Source organism: Caretta caretta, chromosome 4 (assembly GCF_965140235.1).
Source record: "Caretta caretta isolate rCarCar2 chromosome 4, rCarCar1.hap1, whole genome shotgun sequence".
Taxonomy (NCBI): Eukaryota; Metazoa; Chordata; order Testudines; family Cheloniidae; genus Caretta; species Caretta caretta.
In genome coordinates, this window is record NC_134209.1 from 105,199,204 (window position 1) to 105,219,627 (window position 20,424).

Genomic DNA, 20,424 nt, shown 5'->3' on the forward strand with positions numbered 1-20,424 from the left:
TTCCTCTCCCTCCCTGGTATTTATCCCTCCGATATATTTATAGAGGGCAATCGTATCTCCCCTCAGCCTTCTTTTGGTTAGGCTAAACAAGCCAAGCTCTTTGAGTCTCCTTTCATAAGACAGGTTTTTCATTCCTCGGATCATCCTAGTAGCCCTTCTCTGTACCTGTTCCAGTTTGAATTCATCCTTCTTAAACATGGGAGACCAGAACTGCACACAATATTCCAGATGACGTCTCACCAGTGCCTTGTATAACGGTACTAACACCTCCTTATCTGTACTGGAAATACCTTGCCTGATGCACCCCAAGACCGCACTGGCTTTTTTCACAGCCATATCACATTGGCGGCTCATAGTCATCATATGATCAACCAATACTCCAAGTCCTTCTCCTCCTCTCTTACTTCCAACTGATGAGTCGCCAGCTTATAACAAAATTTTTTGTTATTAATCCCTAAATGCATGACCTTGCACTTCTCACTATTAAATTTCATCCTATTACTATTACTCCAGTTTACAAGCTCATCCAGATCTTCCTGTATGATATCCCGGTCCTTCTCTGTATTGGCAATACCTCCCAGCTTCGTGTCATCCACAAACTTTATTAGCACAGTCCCACTTTTTGTTCCAAGGTCAGTAATAAAAAGATTAAATAAGATTGGTCCCAAAACTGATTCCTGAGGAACTCCACTAGTAACCTCCTTCCAGCCTGACAGTTCACCTTTCAGTAGGACCCATTGTAGTCTCCCCTTTAACAAGTTCTGTATCCACCTTTCAATTTTCATATTGATCTCCATCTTTTCCAATTTATCCAATAGGATATGCACCTAGAAGGGCGGATCCTACTGTCAGTAAGAGGACAAATTCAAGAGCGACTCCGGCTCTGCGTCTAGCCGACTTTTCCAATTAATCATTCTCCATGTGGAACTGTATCAAACGCGTTACTGAAATCACGCAATTCCCATTCGTATTTACTTCACTGAAAACATTAAAGAGGTCTCTATCCTTATCCAAATCGGATCCCGGTGGTCTACAGCATACCCCAAGCACTATCCCGGGGAGGCTCTAGTAGCTTTCTTCCCCAATGTGTTTGCCCAGACAGACTGTCTTATCCATTCCATCATCACTTATTTCTTTACAGTCTACCTCATTATTGATATACAATGCTATTCCACCACCTTTGCCTTTATTTCTGTCTTTCCTAAACAGCACATACCCTTCAATACCTGTAGTCCAGTTATGACTACTATTCCACCATGTATCTGTTATCCCTATAATATCTGGTTTCACTTTCTGCACCAATAGCTCTAGTTCCTCCATTTTGTTACCTAGGCTCCTTGCATTAGTGTACAAACATCTTAATTTTTGCTGTTTGGCTTCTCTCACATTCTTTACCCAATTAGGCACAGACATTCTACTGCCAGTATCACCTATTAGACTAGTATCTACACTACCCTTCCTCCTAATGTCCATTCTCCTACCCACGGCTGTATCCTTTCTTACTTCGTTTTCTTCCCTCTCAATACTAAAATCTGGCGTGGAGATTATCTGGACATCTCCCAACCATCTCCCCCAAATTCCTAGTTTAAAGCTCTCTTAATCAGTTGTGCCAGCCTCCATCCTAGAAGTCTATTTCCCTCCCTACTCAGGTGAAGTCCATCCCGAGAGAACAGTCCTCTGTCCATGAATGCTTCCCAGTGGCCATACATCCTGAAGCCCTCCTTATAGCACCACTGTGTGAGCCATCTATTGATCATCATAATCTCATCAAACCTTTGTTGCCCTTCTCTAGGAACAGGCAGAATCCCACTGAAGATCACCTGAGCCTCAATTTCCTTAAGCATCTTCCCCAGTCTGGGATAGTCTCCCTTGATACGTTCCAGCGAGAATCTAGCCGTATCATTTGTTCCCACATGAAGGACAATCAGTGGATTCTTTCCCTCTCCCATTAGGATCCTCTTCAGCCTCAGGTCCACGTCCTGTATCTTCACACCTGGCAGACAGCACACCCTTCTTTTCTCTGGATCAGCTCTGGTTACAGGCCTGTCTATTCTTCTCAGTAAGGAGTCCCCAATCATGTAGACCTGCCTTTTCCTGGTGATGGTGCGATTCTCTGGTCTATCCCGTTCCCTCTCGCTGCAAGTCCTCTCGATTCCTATTGTCCCTTGCAATCCTCTGCAACCCATCCCGTATCCTCCTGGGGCTCATATTTGGTGTTATCTCCATTGACTCTTCCCCTCTTCCTGTAGGACTAGGTGCTCTTCTCTTCTTCCTTGCCCTCTCACCTTCAGTGACCACCTGCTGTGCCCCTTCATTTTCCAACTCTGCAAACCTGTTCCTGAGCTCCATTTCTACTTCACTAGCCCATCTTTTTCTCTGCCTGGTTCTCTTAGTCACATGCCTCCACTGTCCACTTTTCTCACCCAGTGGTCTCCCCTCAGAGGTCTTGGGTCCTGCTAATGTCTTTGCTCCATCATCCACTCGAACCCTCTTCTAAACTCAACCAGAGTTTCCACCTGCATCTCCAATCCTCAGATCTTTTCTTCCATCAGCTCTATCAAGCGGCACTTCATGCAGACGAAACTCTTTTCAGGTACCACCTCAGGATCATGTACATGCCACAGCTTCTACATCCAGGCATCTTCATTGTGTCTTCCGCTGCTTGGGTCACTACCACTGCTGCCTCTGCACCTGTCATAGCCTTCTCACCTAAGTCAAATACCTTCTCCTCCAACAGAACTCCCACTCAAACTCCCCTGTTTGCAGCTCTGTTTGCTGGCTCCTGTGCCACTGCAGCTGTCTATGCCACTGCCTGACTCGCTGGCTACCTTTATAGGACCCCCTTCTCCTCAGGACCCACCATCCCCACTGGATTCTCCAGGAGCCACTCAGGGATACCAGATCCAAGAAACTTCTTTCCCACCAAGCCAACATGAGAGCACCAGTGTGAGGAGCTTCTTTGGACCAACCTTAAAGCCTCAGCCTTTGAAACTTCCCCTCCAAGTGGCTCCAGCAGAGCCTTTATATATTCTGATGTAATGAGAATCCTAAACCTCAAAACAAACTCCAAACTGTTTTTTATATGCTCTCCATTTGACTAATTGGTTGCTCTCTGCCTACTCCTGTCAGGTTCCAATGCTCAATTTGCTTCCAGACCTCCCTCTCTCTCACCCCCACCCCCAGCCATCATGCTTCTCCCCATCTCTCTCACCTTCATTTCCACCCTCCACCACACCCCTTTTTAATCACCTCCCTCCCTCTGACTCTCCTCCCCCTTCATTTTTCTTTTTATCCACCCTCTCCCCTTCCCTGTTTTCTTTCTCCCTACCAGTTCAGCCACACAACACACAAAAAACCCCAACATCCAATCAAACCTATATTCATAAAACATATTTAAGGACAAAACCAAAAACTTCACTACAACATGCAGAACCACCAATCTTGCAATCCTGTCACTGTAAATCAAAGAGTTCTCTCTTGCTACCCATTGAATTATATGAACGTTGATTAAACTGCAATCTTTTTAGGCAGGGAACTGTTATTCTTATGCCAGTAAAATATCTAACACAATTGTGGATATTAAAAAGTAAATCATGAGACCAGTATCAAAGCATAATGCATCTTACTACCAAAACTCCTGAGATCAGGTTTCAATAATAAGACGCAGGTTTGTTGGCTTAAATCCCATTTATCTCGCAACATATTCCTTTCACCTAAACTCCTAAAGGCTGCTGGTAAGTATATGCACATTTTTATAGCTACCAGATGTAAAGATTATTTTACCTAAAGGAACAAAATTTCATCTCAATATGCAGAAAATTATTTGCTTAATTCTCAGAACAAAGTTGAGAATATATCCCTTCATCTGGGCTTCAGACTTGTATTAATGAATTAACATTTTGAAAGGTTTCCTTCTCACACTGGAAAGAAGAATTAATGAATAAAAGTACATTGTCAAGGTTCCCTTTGACAAGTAGATAATGCTAGTTCTCACATTAGAGCACTGGACACTGCATAATGTACAGCTGGCAAGGGGATAGTTATATATCACAGTAAATTATGTTAGCTGATTTCTAAACTGACTGCCACTGATTTTCATAACATGACCTGATTTATTAGGCTGGGATTTTCAAACCTCTGCCTGCAGGTCTGAGTGTAACTTAATGAAGAACTGATAATAGGAAATTCCATTCCCAATAACAATCACAATACCCAAAATGGGTGGAAGGTACTGTACTTATACCTTATACATGGTTTCTCTCTACAATGTGTGTCATTTAGCCATTGTTATTGCAGAACTGATATATAAGAAAAGGGAATGTCAGGAGTTTCTTCTTCTACAAGTCGGGTTTCTTCTGTTTTATTCCCAGTTCTGTCAGTGATGTACAGTATGGCCTTGCCTCAGTTTACTCATCTGCAAAATGGGTTTAATATCTTCCTATTCCACAGGAACGTTCTACAGCTTTTATGAAAGAAGCTGCTGTAGTAGAGTTTTATTAATAACATTAGATTTTAATAGTTTTATTTTTAACATGGTTACACACTGCCCTTACTAAGTATGCAAAATATTCATAGCGCGCCCACGCGCGCACACACACAATATTATAAATAGACATAAGTCAAGATCTCTTACATTTCACAAAATCTTATTTTGGTGAAACATTCAACATCTACTGGTAACCTTCTCCCCACCCCATTCACCCCCCCCCCTTTTTTTTTAAGCTTTCTGGTAGCAGTCTGAGCAAAGATGTATTTGTTTTAGTCAAACATGAACATAACAGTAAGTTTATCCAATCTTTCACTGTTGTATCCCTTGTCCTTGCCATATCCCCACCCCCACCATCTGTCATCCCCTTCTCTATTATGTTTAATCTACATTGTAAACTCCTTGAGGAAATGCTATTACACATGGCTATGCTTCTCTGAATATGGTGTTTAATGATAATAATGAGTTGAGCACTTACTCAAAATTCTTACACTGTATTTTAAGAAAAAAAATTACCTAGCATATCCAGAAGAGAGTGATTTCAAAGCATCATAAAAATCCACCACAATTTCATTCAGCGGGAAGATATATTTCAGCATAACCCTGTGCTCATCAATGTACACCATGTCCTTCTGAACAGCCCTGCGAGTCTAATAAATATGACACTTTAAAAGAATGAACTCTCCTCAGCAGAAAAATCTCACAACACAAATACAGAACAAACGGGCAAATATGGGGCTATTATTACACAGAAAGGTTCTGGCAACAAGCCATCAGACAGTTTGAGCACTTTTTTTTTTTGTTAAGTAGTTTTGTTTAGATTCCCAGAATTCATGGAGAATTACAGCATCATAATTCAAGTGGCGGCTATTTTTGCACTAATGGTCTAGAGATCCATCCCATGCATATATTTGCTAATGCCTCTTGTCTCATCACTGAAAATCTTAAGAGCTTCTGCTGCTGCTCCCTAATGTCCTAATCTTGCAAGCAGTTCTTAGTGGGTGGGCTTTACATCTACAGGCAGCCCCAATAAAGTCAAGGTTGTTAGACACAGGAGACCAGCCATGATGGGGCGCTTGTAGGATCAGGGCCCAACTCCTTTCAATAGTCTTATTTTTATATATTTATTTATTTAACTATACAATGTCTTCATCCCATATATACTTTCGGCACTAATGTAACAGACATAGTAATATACTGTCCTGAATTAGGTATACTGTAATTTTGTATACTACAAAACATTTTGTGACAAAGTTTGTATATACAAAACCATATAAAATACTACTTTTAGGAACAGTGTTTATTTATTTTTAATGTACACATTTAAAAAAAAATAGAGTAAAATATTGCACATGCAACAGGGGAAGGTGTTTGGGCGAAGAATCAAGCTTTTAAAATGTGTACTGCAGATGTAATCAATGGAAACAATGTTAGTTTTCTACCAGAATGGGATTATTTGAATCATTGACTATAATTTCCATCATCCTGCTTTGTTCAACATATGTACATGGCAGAGTCAGGTAAAGCATATCATATTTGCAACACTTGTCAGAGAGACAAGAAACTGCAAAACTCCCTAAGTTAAGCAAGAGAAACTGCTGTTATTCAGGTCTGTGGATAGAAATTATATTTAATTAAATTACTCCTACATATGCTGTACCTAATACCGCCAGCATCTCCCATTGGTGATTCCCCTCCTTAGTGGTGAAACAAACTAGCAAAACCCCATCTCTTTAATTGGGAGCTGGATCAATTGTTTAAAAGACTCTCCGGGGTTGAGCTTGAGTAGCTATCTTTCACTGGATAATCTTGTATGCAGTGTCGTAGCCGTGTTGGTCACAGGACATTAGAGACGCAAAGTGGGCGAGGTAATATATTTTATTGGACCAACTTCTGATGGTGAGAGACACAAAGTTTCGAGCTACACAGAGCTCTTCTTCAGAAGTTGGTCCAATAAAAGATATTACCTTGCTAGATGACCTTATAATTCAGAAAAGTGATGTCATTCAGACCTGACAGTTTTAAATCTTGATATTATTGAGAGAGTATTATTACTAAACATTCCTATGGTACCCATCACTGTGGTATCTAGATACCACATCTGGTTTAAGAGTGCAATCACAAAACTAAAATTCTATACAAACCTGACAGAGAGTTACTATTTTTCCAATATATTCATCAGGTGTTATGATAGTCCCCAAAACGGTTGGTTCCAAATATTCTGATACTGAAGATTTATCAGGAAACTCAGCAGGGTTGATAACAGTAATCTCCTCTTTTCCGTGCTCCTACAAAAGGAAAGACATCAACTGAATCAAGAACTTGCTTCCACTAGAGTCCCTTTACAAGTACTTCTAGTGAACTTTATTCTCAGACCACTGATTAGAGGAAAGACATTTCTGGAAATTTATTTATGAAAATAAGAACACTAACATTATTATTTCTTGTTTCATAAGTTTTTGATGTTCATTAAGTATAAGGAAGCAGCAACATTAAAATGTAAAGCTACCTTTGCCGCCTCAGGTATTAATGATTGTCTGGTACAGTAAGGCAGGTAACTATCTCCAATATCAAGTAGATTAAAACACACAATTTTACCTCTACCTTACTTTTGTGCCAAATGTAGCGGACCAAAATAGAGTGTTTACTTTTAAAAACTAGGCATCATGACTGTGATCCCAATTCTGCAAGCATTTCTCACACAAAACTCCCAGAAGCAAGCCCTTTGTCAACACAAATCAATGTTTATTTTGAATGAATAAAGCGTTGCTGCAGAGCATCTATAACCTCTCTTCAGAATGTTGTGGTGGCTTACCATAGACAAGTGTATCTTTTTGTTACATGTAAGTCTTAATTCTGGTTAATTTAAAATACACTGAAAGTAAAGAAGGATCATCAGTGCTCAATTTTTCAATTTATTAAATTGAGTTAGTTTTAATTGTAAAAAAAATCTACAGGGGTGTTACAATGGATGAAAAATTGTCACATAAAACACATAGCCTCAAAGACTTTAAGGTCAGAAGGGACTATCATGATCATCTACTCTGACCTCCATATATATAAATGACTTTTTATTCGTAAGCGCAGTATATCACTAGCTCCCACCCTTTTTGTCAATGGCAGTATTTCTAGAAGACTTTTCCCATTTAAAATACATGAAAGGGGGGAAGCTTCACAAAATTTCATGCTGTGAGATTATATAAATTATATTGCAATTATCAGGGGGTAGCCGTGTTAGTCTGTATCCACAAAAACAACAAGGAGTGCAATGGCACCTTAAAGACTCACAAATTTATTTGGGCATAAGCTTTCGTGGATAAAAAACCAACTTCTTCCATATATCTGAAGAAGTGGTTTCTTACCCATGAAAGCTTATGCCCAAATAAATCTGTCAGTCTTTAAGGTGCCACCGGACTCCTTGTTGTATATTGCAATTGTTTGGGGAAACACTTGTGAGAAATGTGATTATCTCAAATTCATGGCAAATATGATTTTAAAGCACTACCAGACATCGCATTTCAGTCAAAGACATAAAAGTACTTGAATGGAATATTTTTAAATGTCAGCCATCTAAATTGGTATGTTTAAATACTGAACCGAAAAACAGATTTACCATCAATGCAGAAGGATAGGAATAAAACACAATGTAATTAAAATCTCCTAAATACCATACAGTCTTGTCTACTGTCAATGGTTATCATAATATTAATATTAGATTAAAGGAATAGCTGAAATGTAAGAGCACTGTACCTCTGCAAAAGATGGTTTTAAAAGCCTCTCGTTTTCACTATGAAAATTCATGCACCGTCCAAACATTATGTAGAAAGATTATTATGAATACCAATGAAGAAGAATTTCACACAAAAACTACATTAAAAGATCATTAAGGCTGAAAGGTGACCAGTGAATAAAGCATTTGCTCAATATTTATTTTTTATCCTCATTGTTCAATATTCACTGCATAACATCCAACCCCCAGACTGGAAAAGGGCACTTTCATTATTCACTACATATTGACTAAATTCTGCAACAAGTAAGAGGCAGGAGTCTCAAACGCTGAGTTACAGATTAATGCTTTACACTATTTGACTGCTGGGATTCCAGACTTTTAGATGATATAAAGAATTGGCTCTGGTTTTAAACAATTTGAGACAGCAGCCACCAAAATCAGTTGAAAATTGAAGTTGCTGGGAAAAGGCAAGATGATACTCAGAACATGTTATTTTAAAGTCAGATATCTTGACCTAGTAAGCTAAGAAATTATTGATACATTTTCAAGCTGTCCAGCACTGTACAGCATTCATTTTTATAGCCCTAATGGTTTGCAAGACAATGAACCTGAAATCAGTCACTACTCCCATCGCTCCAGGAGTGTTATCATTGGTCTTACAAGTTGTGGACTTCAGGCCAACATAACTTTTAATCCTTATGACCATCACTTTTCTGAAACAGTCACCTTTTAATCAAGGGGTTGTGTGTATCTAAAAGGATGCACAGAACCACCTGAATTATGAGATATTGCTTCATGGCATGACTGTATTTCTTCCTTCGTCTTTGAACTCCAGTGAATGCCAATTTTAGTCACTTTCAGGAAAGTGAGAAGAGATGGAATCCCTTGCATGCTATGTTTGTGCTGAACTGTAACTGAAAGGCTACAGCTCAGAGAAAATGCAATTTCTATATTTTGCATAATTGTATTGCTAGAAACATTATCTGTGGAACCCATAATGAGATGTGCTGAAAAGTAAATTGCTCCCATGGAACAGGTATTCACTAATTTTAAATTAAAATCAATGGGAAATTTATGAGCTCGAGTGGCACGCTGCAGAAGTCCTTCACTTTACATGAGACAGCACTAAACTCATGAACAACTGAAAAGTTTGCCATTTTATTCTTGACTGTATTCCAATTAAAATAATTCTGCTCTGTCTCTCCTGCCAAAACAAATATTATACAGATGCATCACAAGAGTCTTTTCATAGTTCAATTCAAATCTTGTTACAGCTTTTTGGGAGAGAAAAATGTGGGAAATATTGTCACAGAGAAATTGCGGTCTGTATATCAGTCTCTCAGTACTAAGATCCGAAGTTACTTAGAGACAGGATCTCCCACAGGCAGCACAATGTAGACTTAATTACATAAAAATAAAATAATGTTATTCTGAGTGCTGGACTTCATAAGCCTGAAGTTAGGAAGTGCCAGAATTAAAGCTGCCTGCCTGCGCAACATTAATTCTGCCCCCTTGTGCAGATGCATTATGATGTGGGTCTTGAGTTACATGACCACAAATTATGTTTTTCAAACAGAGGGTTAAATATGCAGTAGTCCCATTTTATAGACAGCTTAGCTGAGTAGATAGATTTGGAAAATTTTTATAGACAGTTTTCAGAGGAGCAGCCGTGTTAGTCTGTATTTGCAAAAGGAAAAGGAGTACTAGGTTAGTCTCTAAGGTGCCACTAGTACTCCTTTTCTTTTTATAGACAGTGTGACTGAATGGCCAGCCTGACACCAGGGTCCCCATATCAGAGACCTAGATTCTAACCCATTGTGTAAACTCTCAACGGATAGGAGGCCTTGCTCAATAATAAGGGTTTTGAAGGGCACAAGTCAGTAGAACAAGCGAGACGTGAGCTCATGTCTCTTTGGTTCCCACCAGCAATAGGTGCAGAATCTATATTATCAGTGTCCCCAGTAGTGTTCTATGTGTGGCACATGGCAATGGGGGGAGGGACAGCTGAACTGCTGGCAATTGATAGCCTGCTGGGCAGCTGCCGCACAGGGAATTTAGGGGAACAGGGAGCTGATAGTGGGGCTGCCGGTCCACCCTGGTTCCAAGCCCCCACCAGCTAGCTCCAACGGGCTGCTCTTCCTGCAAGCAGTGGACAAAGCATGTTATAAGGGAGCACTGTGCAACTTTAAATGAGCATGCTCCCTAATTGATCAGCAACAAAACAACGTTAACCGGGACGACTTTAAGTGAGGAGTTACTGTAATATGACTAGCTTACCCCTCAACGCACAAGCACACAACTTATCAATACCACAAACAGTGTAATACCACATGCCACAGATTGCAGCCTTAATTTTTCCCTGTCTGCACCCTTCTGCACACATCCTTTTTCCAGATGTTTTCTCCAACACTGGCAATTGTGGATGTTTGGTATGCTAAAAGGAAGTTTAGCAAGGAGCGATGTACGCTGAAGGGTAGATAAAAGGTGTCATGGAAGGCTGGCATCCGTAGATGAACAGTTACGGTTCTGATGTGTGGTCTGTAATTGTAATAGTGATAATGTACCTGTGGGTGCAAGGATAGATCGTATGTACTGTTAGGCGGCTTAACTTTGTTTCCTTGCTTCTGTGGGTTTGTACACCTGGCATGTGAGGTGTGTAGCAACCCTAACTGCTTCCAAACAAAGTCTGTGTATTACCTGTCTTGTTTCGTTAAGCTCAGTTGGAAGTTGACACTGGATGAGGGGACAGACATGACGGGGGGGAGGCAAAAGTGAAGGGGAGAGAATCTTTTATCTGTCAGCAGCTCCACATGAATGCTTCTCCGTTGCAATACAAAATTTAACAGAAGAGCATGTCTCCAGGTGGAGAAGGTTCTTCCTCATCAATCAGGTTTGCATGCCCCCACAGACATAATTATGGAGTTATGACGCGGCACTAGGGTTGTCGATTAATCGGAGTTAACTCACACAGTAAACTCAAAAAATTAATTGTGATTAATCGCACTGTTAAACAATAGAATACCAATTGAAAATTTATTAAATATTGTTGGATGTTTTTCTACATTTTCAAATTCGTTCATCTCAATTACAACACAGAATACAAAGTGTAGTGCTCACAGTATTTATTATTACAAATATTTGTACTGTAAGAATGATAAACAAAAGAAATTGTATTTTTCAATTCACCTTATACAAGTACTGTAGTGCAATCTCTTTGTCGTGAAACTAACTTACAAATGTAGATTTTTTTTGTTACATAACTGCATTCAAAAACAAAACAGTGTAAAACTTTAGAGCCTACAAGTCCACTCAGTCCTCCTTCATGTTCAGCCAATCGCTAAGACAAACAAGTGTGTTTACATTTACAGGAGATAATGCTGCCCGCTTCTTATTTACGTCACCTGAAAGTGAGAAATGTGTTTGTATGGCATGTTTGTAGCCAGCATTGCACGGTATTTATGTGCCAGATGTACTAAAGATTTGTATGTCCCTTCATGCTTCAACCACCATTCCAGAGGACCTGCGTCCATGCTGATGACAGGTTCTGCTCGATAACGATCCAAAACAGGTGACATGGTAAACAAGAAGCAGGCACCATTATCTCCTGCAAATGTAAACAAACTTGTTTGTCTTAGCAATTAGCTGAACATGAAGTAGGATTGAGTGGACTTTTAGGCTCTAAAATTTTACACGTAAATTCAACATTCATGATAAAGAGATTGCACTACAGTACTTGTATTAGACGAATTGAAAAATACTATTTCTTTTGTTTTTACAGTGTAAATATTTGTAATGAAAATAAATATAAAGTGACCACTATACACTTTGTATTCTGTGTTGTAACTGAAATCAGTATAATTGAAAATGTAGAAAACATCCAAAATATTTAAATAAATGGTATTCTATTATTAACAGCACAACTAATTGCTATTAATTTTTTTAATCGCTTGACAGCCCTACCAGGCACATATAGAACATGCAGGGTTTTTCACATCAAGACAAATGCAGGGCATAAATGGCAATTTTCAAGAGCTCGTACCTCAGCCAATTCTGTACATGTGCACAAGGAGCCAGCAAAAGAGCCTCCTTTTTCCCAGAACTATCCCTGCCAAATTTCAATGCTGTGCTGCAAGCCACAGAGACACTAGATTTCAGAGGAACAGCCGTGTTAGTCTGTATTCGCAAAAAGAAAAGGAGTACTTGTGGCACCTTAGAGACTAACCAATTTATTTGAGCATGAGCTTTCGTGAGCTACTTCTGATGAAGTGAGCTGTAGCTCACGAAAGCTCATGCTCAAATAAATTGGTTAGTCTCTAAGGTGCCACAAGTACTCCTTTTCTTTTTAGAGACACTAGAGTTCCTTTTTTTTTTTTTTTGAACCCACAGCCTGAGGAATTTTTCTAATGTATAGTGCTAAGGAACCTAAACAAGTGAGAAGACGCTGCTGCTTCACCTATAAGATACTGATCTACAATTTATTTTACTAGCTTAGAAAAGGTTTTAGGCTGCTGTTCATTTCAAGCTCCTGTAACTAAATTACAATACCTTTTTCAGTTTTGCTGAGGAAAGAACAGCTTTATATGGAACAGTGGGTGCAGTCAAAATGACAGATGCATTGTATTCTTGCTCCAAGCGCTGATTAAAAACTTCCAAATGTAGAAGACCAAGAAACCCCAACCTAAAAAAAAAATACTTTGTTATTCAAAATGTGCACTCTATTCCTATGGTATTATTTTACATTATTAATACAGTGCTAGGAAACTAAATGATATGGCAATGTCAAGCACAGTAAAGGCAATCCTTAATCCTGACCAATGACATCTATGCCCTTTGATTCCAGGATAGAGCCAAGCAAATAATTGTGGGTTTTTTTGGTTTGGCCAGCAAACGGGGGCACTCACCTGGGTGGTAGGTAAGGTAGGTCAGAGATGTGGATTCAAATCTCCTCTCAGCCCAATTGTGTTATAACTCTTAGCCCAGTGGTTAGTGAGACAGACACACAGAAACAAACACACCCACCCCAAAAACTGAACTTTTTGGCAAATTAACTATTAATCTGAGAAATTTCTCCCAGCTCTACTCCAGGGCTTCTCTTGAAGGAAGACTGCCAATCAAGACAAATTGTGTGCTGTACACGAAAATGGACTAGAAATAAGATCAAGCACTCACTTTAGGCCTAATATGAATTAGAATTAAAATCCCCAGAAGTAAAAGACCTATACCATCAACAAGCCCCCCCCATATATTATAAGACGCTTCCTAAAATTAAAGTGTAGTAATTGTAGTAAGTCTCACCTCCATCCAGCTCCTAAGGCAAGGCTGCTATCCCGATGAATAGTTACACTGGAATCATTTAGTGTCAGTTTTTCTATAGCACTTTTCAGGTTGTTATACTCTGACTGGTCTACCGGGTACATTCCTGTAGAAACACATTACACTGTACACCATTCAATCAAACTTGACATGATAAAGAACCTGATTTTGCTGAACCAGTTTATCCTTTCGAGCCATTTAGCTACATCTTGACAGAGTTTATCTTTAATTTACACCCCTAAGTATATGTAATGTAATGAATAGGGAAATGTGAATTAGATATACCTTTCTTCCATTCCAATTCACCTGTCCTATAGAAATATGCATCTCATATGAAAGAGTTCAAAAGAACTGAATGTCCAGAAATGGTCACATTCTTAGAAATTCACCAGGACGAGGTGAATACATTTCAATTGCAACTTTAAAGTTTCAGGATTACTTCAAATATAACAGTGGTTCTCAAATTTTTGTACAGGTGACCCATTTGACATAGCAAGCCTCTGAGTGTGACCCCCCCCTTATAAATTAAAAAAACATATTTTAATTTATTTAACACCTTTATAAATGCTGGAGGCAAAGCGGGGTTTGGGGTGGAGGCTGACAGCTTGCAACTCCCTAAGGGGTCCCGACCCCCAGTTTGAGAACCCCTGAGATAGAAAGATCATGAAAAATAGTTACAATTCAAACCCAACAAATAAGATTGCTCTATGAGAAACTGAATGGTTCTGAAAGATACACCCACACATTTTTGGCCTATTGTAAGGGATTAATATTCAAATGCCTCCCAAGCAATAAAACAACATCTGTAGTTTTATATAACTCCTGCTGTAACCTGCCCTGCACATATAAATTTACACCACACAAACAGAATTAATGCCTTTCGATAAGATGCTCCTTCCAAATACATGTGCAGCACAAAAAGCAAGAAAGTAATGTGCCACATCAAATCATAAGAAGTGAAAACATTTAAATAGTGAAACTGTCGGGGTGACAAATGGTTCACATAATTCGTGCTAGTTACAGGCTCTGTTGTGCTTCTATGGCACAGCCATGTTTTGCGAACAGTGTAGATTGCTCTGCTCCAAGAAGCTCCCCTCCTGGACACAGATTACCTCCTGGAGTTCTCAATGTAGGGGGTATCTTAGCCCTGCTGTCTTCCTCAAATGGTATTAGTGGTGCTGGTACAGGTCTGAGGAACAGTGCAGAGGAGTGAAAACAACATGGCCCACCCTCTCTGGTGCACACTGCCAGGCCAACATGGTGGAAGTACCACTCTACTACTTCTCCATTTACCTGCACATGCCCATGTAAGGCCTAGGCACAATCTGGACCATAAGTGTTTACTGTGCTTTCCAATAAAAGTCAGATTTAAAAGCCAGTTACTAACAAACACTGGAGCAGTGAACAGCTAACAGCAGAGTTTGGGGAATGAGATACTTCCCTTTCTCCCCCCTCCCACCACCAGGAATAGTGCATAGGAAGATAAAACAATGATGGCTACTGAGGCTCCTATGGAGGATAGGATAGGAAAGAAGATGGTTAGATGCAGAAGCTGGGGAGACGTACAACTGGTGGGAGCTACTTATGTATGAAACGTCACTTGACGGAGCTCATGGCAGAGAAGATCCAAGGATTAGAGATGAAGCTGGAGATGATGAAATTTAGAAGGGGATTTGAAGGTATAATGCAGAAGAGGACAGAGAAGGTGGTACAGCAACTAAAGATCTGTGGACACCTGCCAAACAAAAGGAGCTAAAGGGAGGACTGCCAGATCCATGGGAAAACGTAACCATAAGGACAAAGCAGAGGAAGAGACCACCTAGTGTGAAACTGAGTTAAGTAACAGTTTTGCTGCACTGGAGAATGAGAAGAAAAAACAGGCAGAAGATGCGGTGGCAAGAAAGAAAAGAAGGGAAACCAGTTCCTGCAGAAAAAAGAGGAAGAGATGATGGACCCGAGCCTAAGGAAAATGGAGGATAACATGCAAGTATTCATACTAATACAAGGAACAGACAGGTCTATATGATCAGGTATATGTGACCTATACTCAGAAGAATTGACAGGCCTATAACCAGAACAGATCCAGAGAACAGAAGAGTGTGCTATGTCCCAGGCGCCAAGATGTGGATATGGAGCTGAAGAGGATCCTGAGAGGAGTGGGCAAAAATCCACAAGTTGTACTGCAAGTCAAGATGAAGAACACTGCTAGATTCCCACTGAAATAGATCAAGGATGACTATGCTCAGCTCAGTAAGATGCTAAGAGGAAGCTTGGGTGATTTTCAGTGGAATACTTCTGGTCCCTAGAGAAGGAGGGAGAATGCATGACAAGACAATTAAAATCAACAAATAGCTCAAGGATTGGTGCAACAAGGATTTGGGATGATCAACTATTGGGAGGCATTTAGGGAAACAAGACTCTTCTCAACTAATGGACTCCACTTGAGTACCTGGGGTATTAATCTTCTGGGATTAAGGCTGGCATGACTGATAAGAATGGCTTTAAATAAGATGGGGGAATAAGGTTGGGAGAGATTTGAAAATATCTCTATGCCTGGCATCAATACATAGAAGCAGGAAAATCAGCTAAATGAAGACACAGTAAGGGATAATGGAACACCACAAGCTAGAAAACTAGGTGAGGTACCAGGGAAACAACTGAAATGCTTATTCAAGAATGCAAGGAGTTTGGGCAATAAAATGGAGTAAGTGGAACTACTGTTGCAGGAGGTCAAACCAGAAATTATAGGGATTACAGACACATGGTGGAATAGCACTCATGACTGGAATACAGGCATTGAAGAGTATGTGTGGTTAAGAAGAGAGAAATAAAAGGTAAACATGTTTGGAACTGTACATCAATGAAGCAGTAAACTGTAAAGCAGTCGTTCTCAAACTTTCTTTTTCGCGGACCACTTGAAAATTGCTGAGGGTCTCGGCGGACCACTTAATGATCTTCCCAAATGTTGCTTGTACTGTTAGCTAACTATTGTAAAGCGCTTTAAATAATAAAAAAAAAAAAAAAAACTTTTTTTATTCTTCAAATAGAAGCACACAATTCATATTTTAATATTAGTGGTTTTATCTTTCTAATGCAATCGAAGTGCCCACTCTCCCCCGCCACGGCAGCCCCTGAGCTGGGAAGAAGGGAGGGGTGTCTCTCCCTCTGTCCACTACTGTGGCAGCCTCCAAGCTGAGGCTGGCAAGGAGGGCCGTCTCTCCCCGGCAGCCGCAGCCTTAGAGCTGGGGAAAGTCGCCTCTTTCTCTGGCCGCCGCAGCCCTGCACATCCCGAATTCCCCCTACCCAATTTTATCACCACACTTCCCCCTCCCACCTACTCCCTATTGCCCACAAGGCCACCACCTCACCTTACATGTGCGTCTTCTCCAGGGGCCAGGCACCTAATTAGTGGAGCCATGCCTGCACGGCTCCAATAATTAGGTGGGTGGCCCTTCATTCTCTTATGTGTGGGCGCCCAGGCACGCATCTTAGAAGGAACTATCTGCGGACCACCGGAATGGAGCTTGCAGACCACTGGTGGTCCACACATCACAGTTTGAGAACCTCTGTTGTAAAGAAATACAAGTGATAGTATGGAAAAAAACAGTATGTATTTGGGTCACAACCACTTTGAGGAAGGATTGTAAAAGAGGTGTTGTTGGGATAATGTTATGGGTCTATTACAGTCTTTTCTCCCCCCAAGGAGACTTGGATATGGATAGCAATCAGCAATAAGTTCTTTTGGAAATTGTATCATACTGGGAGACTAACGGCCCAGATAAAGATTGGAGCATAAATGCTACTAATGCTCTTAGGGCCCAGTTATTCCTGAATGTGACAGATTACAATTTTCTTCATCAAACTGTCACTGGACCAACAAGAGGTGATGCAATTTTAGACTTAGTTTTAGTAAGTAGAAGAGCTGGTTATAGGAACTAGCTTTGGATCAGGTGATCACAAATTGATACATTAAATAGAAGGATAATCAAAACCAGGTTGTCAACTACGGATTTTGATTTCAAAAGGGCAGATTTTAACTAATTACCTTAATTTCCCAAAGAAGTCAACTGGACTGAAGAGCTCAATGATTTAAATGTGGAGAAGTCTTGGAATTTCTTCAAATGAACTATACAAAAACTATCTGAGAAATCTGCATCCCAAGGAAGGGGAAAAAACTTGAACGGAAAGGCTCCAGTTGCAGCTAGATGAATAACCACCTCAAAAAGGTTATTAAGAGTAAGCGGAGGCCTATAAGGAATGGGGAAAGGGATTACCAGCAAAGAAAGTTACATCATGGTGGTTAGAAAACGCAGGAATAAAGTGATAATTTCTAAAAGTCAAGCTGAATTAGCTCTTGCCAAAGAAATTAAAAGAAGAGGTTTTTAGTTATATAAATAAAAAAGCGAAAAAGGAAGGATGATGTTTGCAGCTATGCAGTGTGGCTAGGAAGGAGACTACAGATAATCTAGGTATGGCCCAAAAACTAAATGAATACTTTGCCTCGGTTTTCAATGATTAGGATAATATGGAACATGTTCACGAAGGCACAATGGCTGATGGAAATGAATGTCTGAGAAATGGAAATTAGAGGTGGAACTGAGGTGGAAGAAAAACTTAAAGAGTTTGATGCCTTCAAGTTGGGAGGAAGGGGTTAGGGGTGGGGGACCAGATAACTTCCATCCCAGAATATTGAAAGAACTGGCACATGAGATTGTGAGTCCAGTAGCAAGGATTTAAGGAAATAAATCTATTCACGAAGGGGTAGAACCATATGACTGGAGAATAGCTAATGTTGTACTTATTTTTAAGAAAGGGGGAAAAAAAGTGATACAGGCAATTACAAACCTGCTAGACTGACCTCAGTAGTATTCAAGGTTTGAGAACAAATTGTGAACGAAAGAATAATTAAATTCATACAGGTAAACGGTAAAGCGTTTACCAATGGTAGATCATGCTGAAATAACCTAATTTCATCTTTTGAGAAAATAACTTTTACTGCACTTTGCTTATCTAAAAGATTGAATAGGTGAAAAGGTGAATTATTGGACTAGAGAGAGGATACTAGTGGCGTTCCTCAAGGATCAGTCTAGGGACCAATCTTATTCAATATTTTTGTTAATAATCCTGGCACAAAAAGTAGGTGTGTGCTCTTGAAATTTGCTGTTGATACAAAGTTTGGAGGCATCATCATACAGAGGAGGATCAGATTAGTACATAAGATTATCTGAATGACGTTGAAGACTCGAGTGACAGAAATGGGATGAAATTAAATAGTACAAAATGCAAGGTCATGCACTTGGGGTCTAATAATCAGAATTTCTGAAGTGAGCTGTAGCTCACGAAAGCTTATGCTCAAATAAATTGGTTAGTCTCTAAGGTGCCACAAGTACTCCTTTTTGCGAATACAGACTAACACGGCTGTTACTCTGAAACCTTTTCTTTTTGCTACAAGCTGGTGGCTCATCAGTTGGAAATGAAAGAGAAGGAGAGACCCCTGGGTGCATAAGTCAATCAGAGGATGAGCAACCAACATGATGCATCCATGAAAAAGGTAAATGCAATCCTAGGACATATTAGGGGAGACGTTTCCAGTGGAGATAGAGAAGTATTAATGACATTGTACAAGGCATTGGTCAGACCTCATCTGGAATACTGTGTACAATTCTGGTCACCCATGCTCAAGAAAGATTAATTCAAACTGGAACAGGTGTAGACAAGAGCTAATTGGATGAATAGAGAAATGGAAGGCCTATTTTATGAGATGAGATTAAAAGAGCTTGGCTTGTTCAGTCTCACAAAAAGAAGGGTGAAAGTGTATATGATTGTTCTCTATAAATACATCAAGGGGGTAAGTACCATGGACAGTGAAGAGCTATTTAAGCTAAAGGACAATGTTGGCACAAGAACAAATGATATAAAATGGCCATGAACAAATTCAGGCTGGAAATTAGAAGGTTTCTAACCATCAGAAGGGTGAGATTCTGGAATAGCCTCCCAGTAGTAGCTGTGGGGGCAAACACTTTAGTTTTGAGAGAGCGGGACACATTTATGAGTGCAATTGCATGACAGGTTTGCCTGTGATGGTGGGGGACAGAGAACAGCAGCCCTGGGGCTCACTTCCAGTTTATGTTCCGAAAGCTCATGCTTCAGGATTTAGCTGGCCACTTGCAGGGATCAAGAAGTGATCTCCCCGCCTCCCATGTGCCCATATATTCTGGGAGGCCTTTTTTTATCTTCTTCCTCTGAAGTATCAGGGATGGCCACAGCTGGAGACAGGACACTTGGCAGGGTGGGCCAGGGCTCTGAGGTGTCACCAAGCATTTTCTCTCTCAGGTGCTTGGCTGGCTGGTTCTTGCTCTAACTGATCACCATAAGTGGGGTTGGGAAGGAATCCCCCTCCCCAGGTCAGATTGGCAGTGACCTTGGGGTTTTTTTTGCCTTCCTCAGAAGCATGTGGGTGCAGGTCACTTACCAGGATTATTTCAGTATATCTCATTTAATCGTTTCCTGGCCACTGCTGGGGCCTCACTCACTGATGCACCTCGGTCTGTCCTATTCACTTGCCTCTGGCACCTAATAGTCTAGTTTCCTGTGGGTCTCATTTATTTTTATCTCATTTCCATTGTTGGATTTAGTGTGTGGGTCCTGGGTGACAATGGTGGTGGTGGCAGAGGTCTATCATATGCAGATGATCAGACTAGATCAGCAGTTCTCAAACTGTGGGTCGGGACCCCAAATGGGGTTGCCAGTGCTGGCTTAGACTTGATGGGTTCCAGGGCTGAAGCCTGAGCCCCGCTGCCCAGGGCCGAAACCAAAGCCAGAGAGCTTCAGCCCTATGTGGCATGGCTCAGGTTGCAGGTCCCCTGCCTGGGGCTGAAGCCCTTGAGCTTCAGCT

General features: G+C 40.5%; 1 protein-coding gene across 3 annotated transcripts in view; it reads right to left on the bottom strand.

Annotated features, from left to right (window-relative positions):
* GUF1 (GTP binding elongation factor GUF1) overlaps nucleotides 1-20,424 on the bottom strand; it is a 52,957-nt gene that overhangs the window by 9,219 nt on the left and 23,314 nt on the right. For all 3 annotated transcript variants that reach the window (XM_075127951.1, XM_048848429.2, XM_048848428.2), the window contains 4 exons: nucleotides 13,512-13,635; nucleotides 12,762-12,894; nucleotides 6,631-6,774; nucleotides 5,003-5,136 (listed from right to left, as the gene is read on the bottom strand). In XM_075127951.1, coding sequence (XP_074984052.1) covers nucleotides 5,003-5,136; nucleotides 6,631-6,774; nucleotides 12,762-12,894; nucleotides 13,512-13,635 — 535 coding nt within the window. The remainder of the gene's footprint in view (nucleotides 1-5,002; nucleotides 5,137-6,630; nucleotides 6,775-12,761; nucleotides 12,895-13,511; nucleotides 13,636-20,424) is intronic.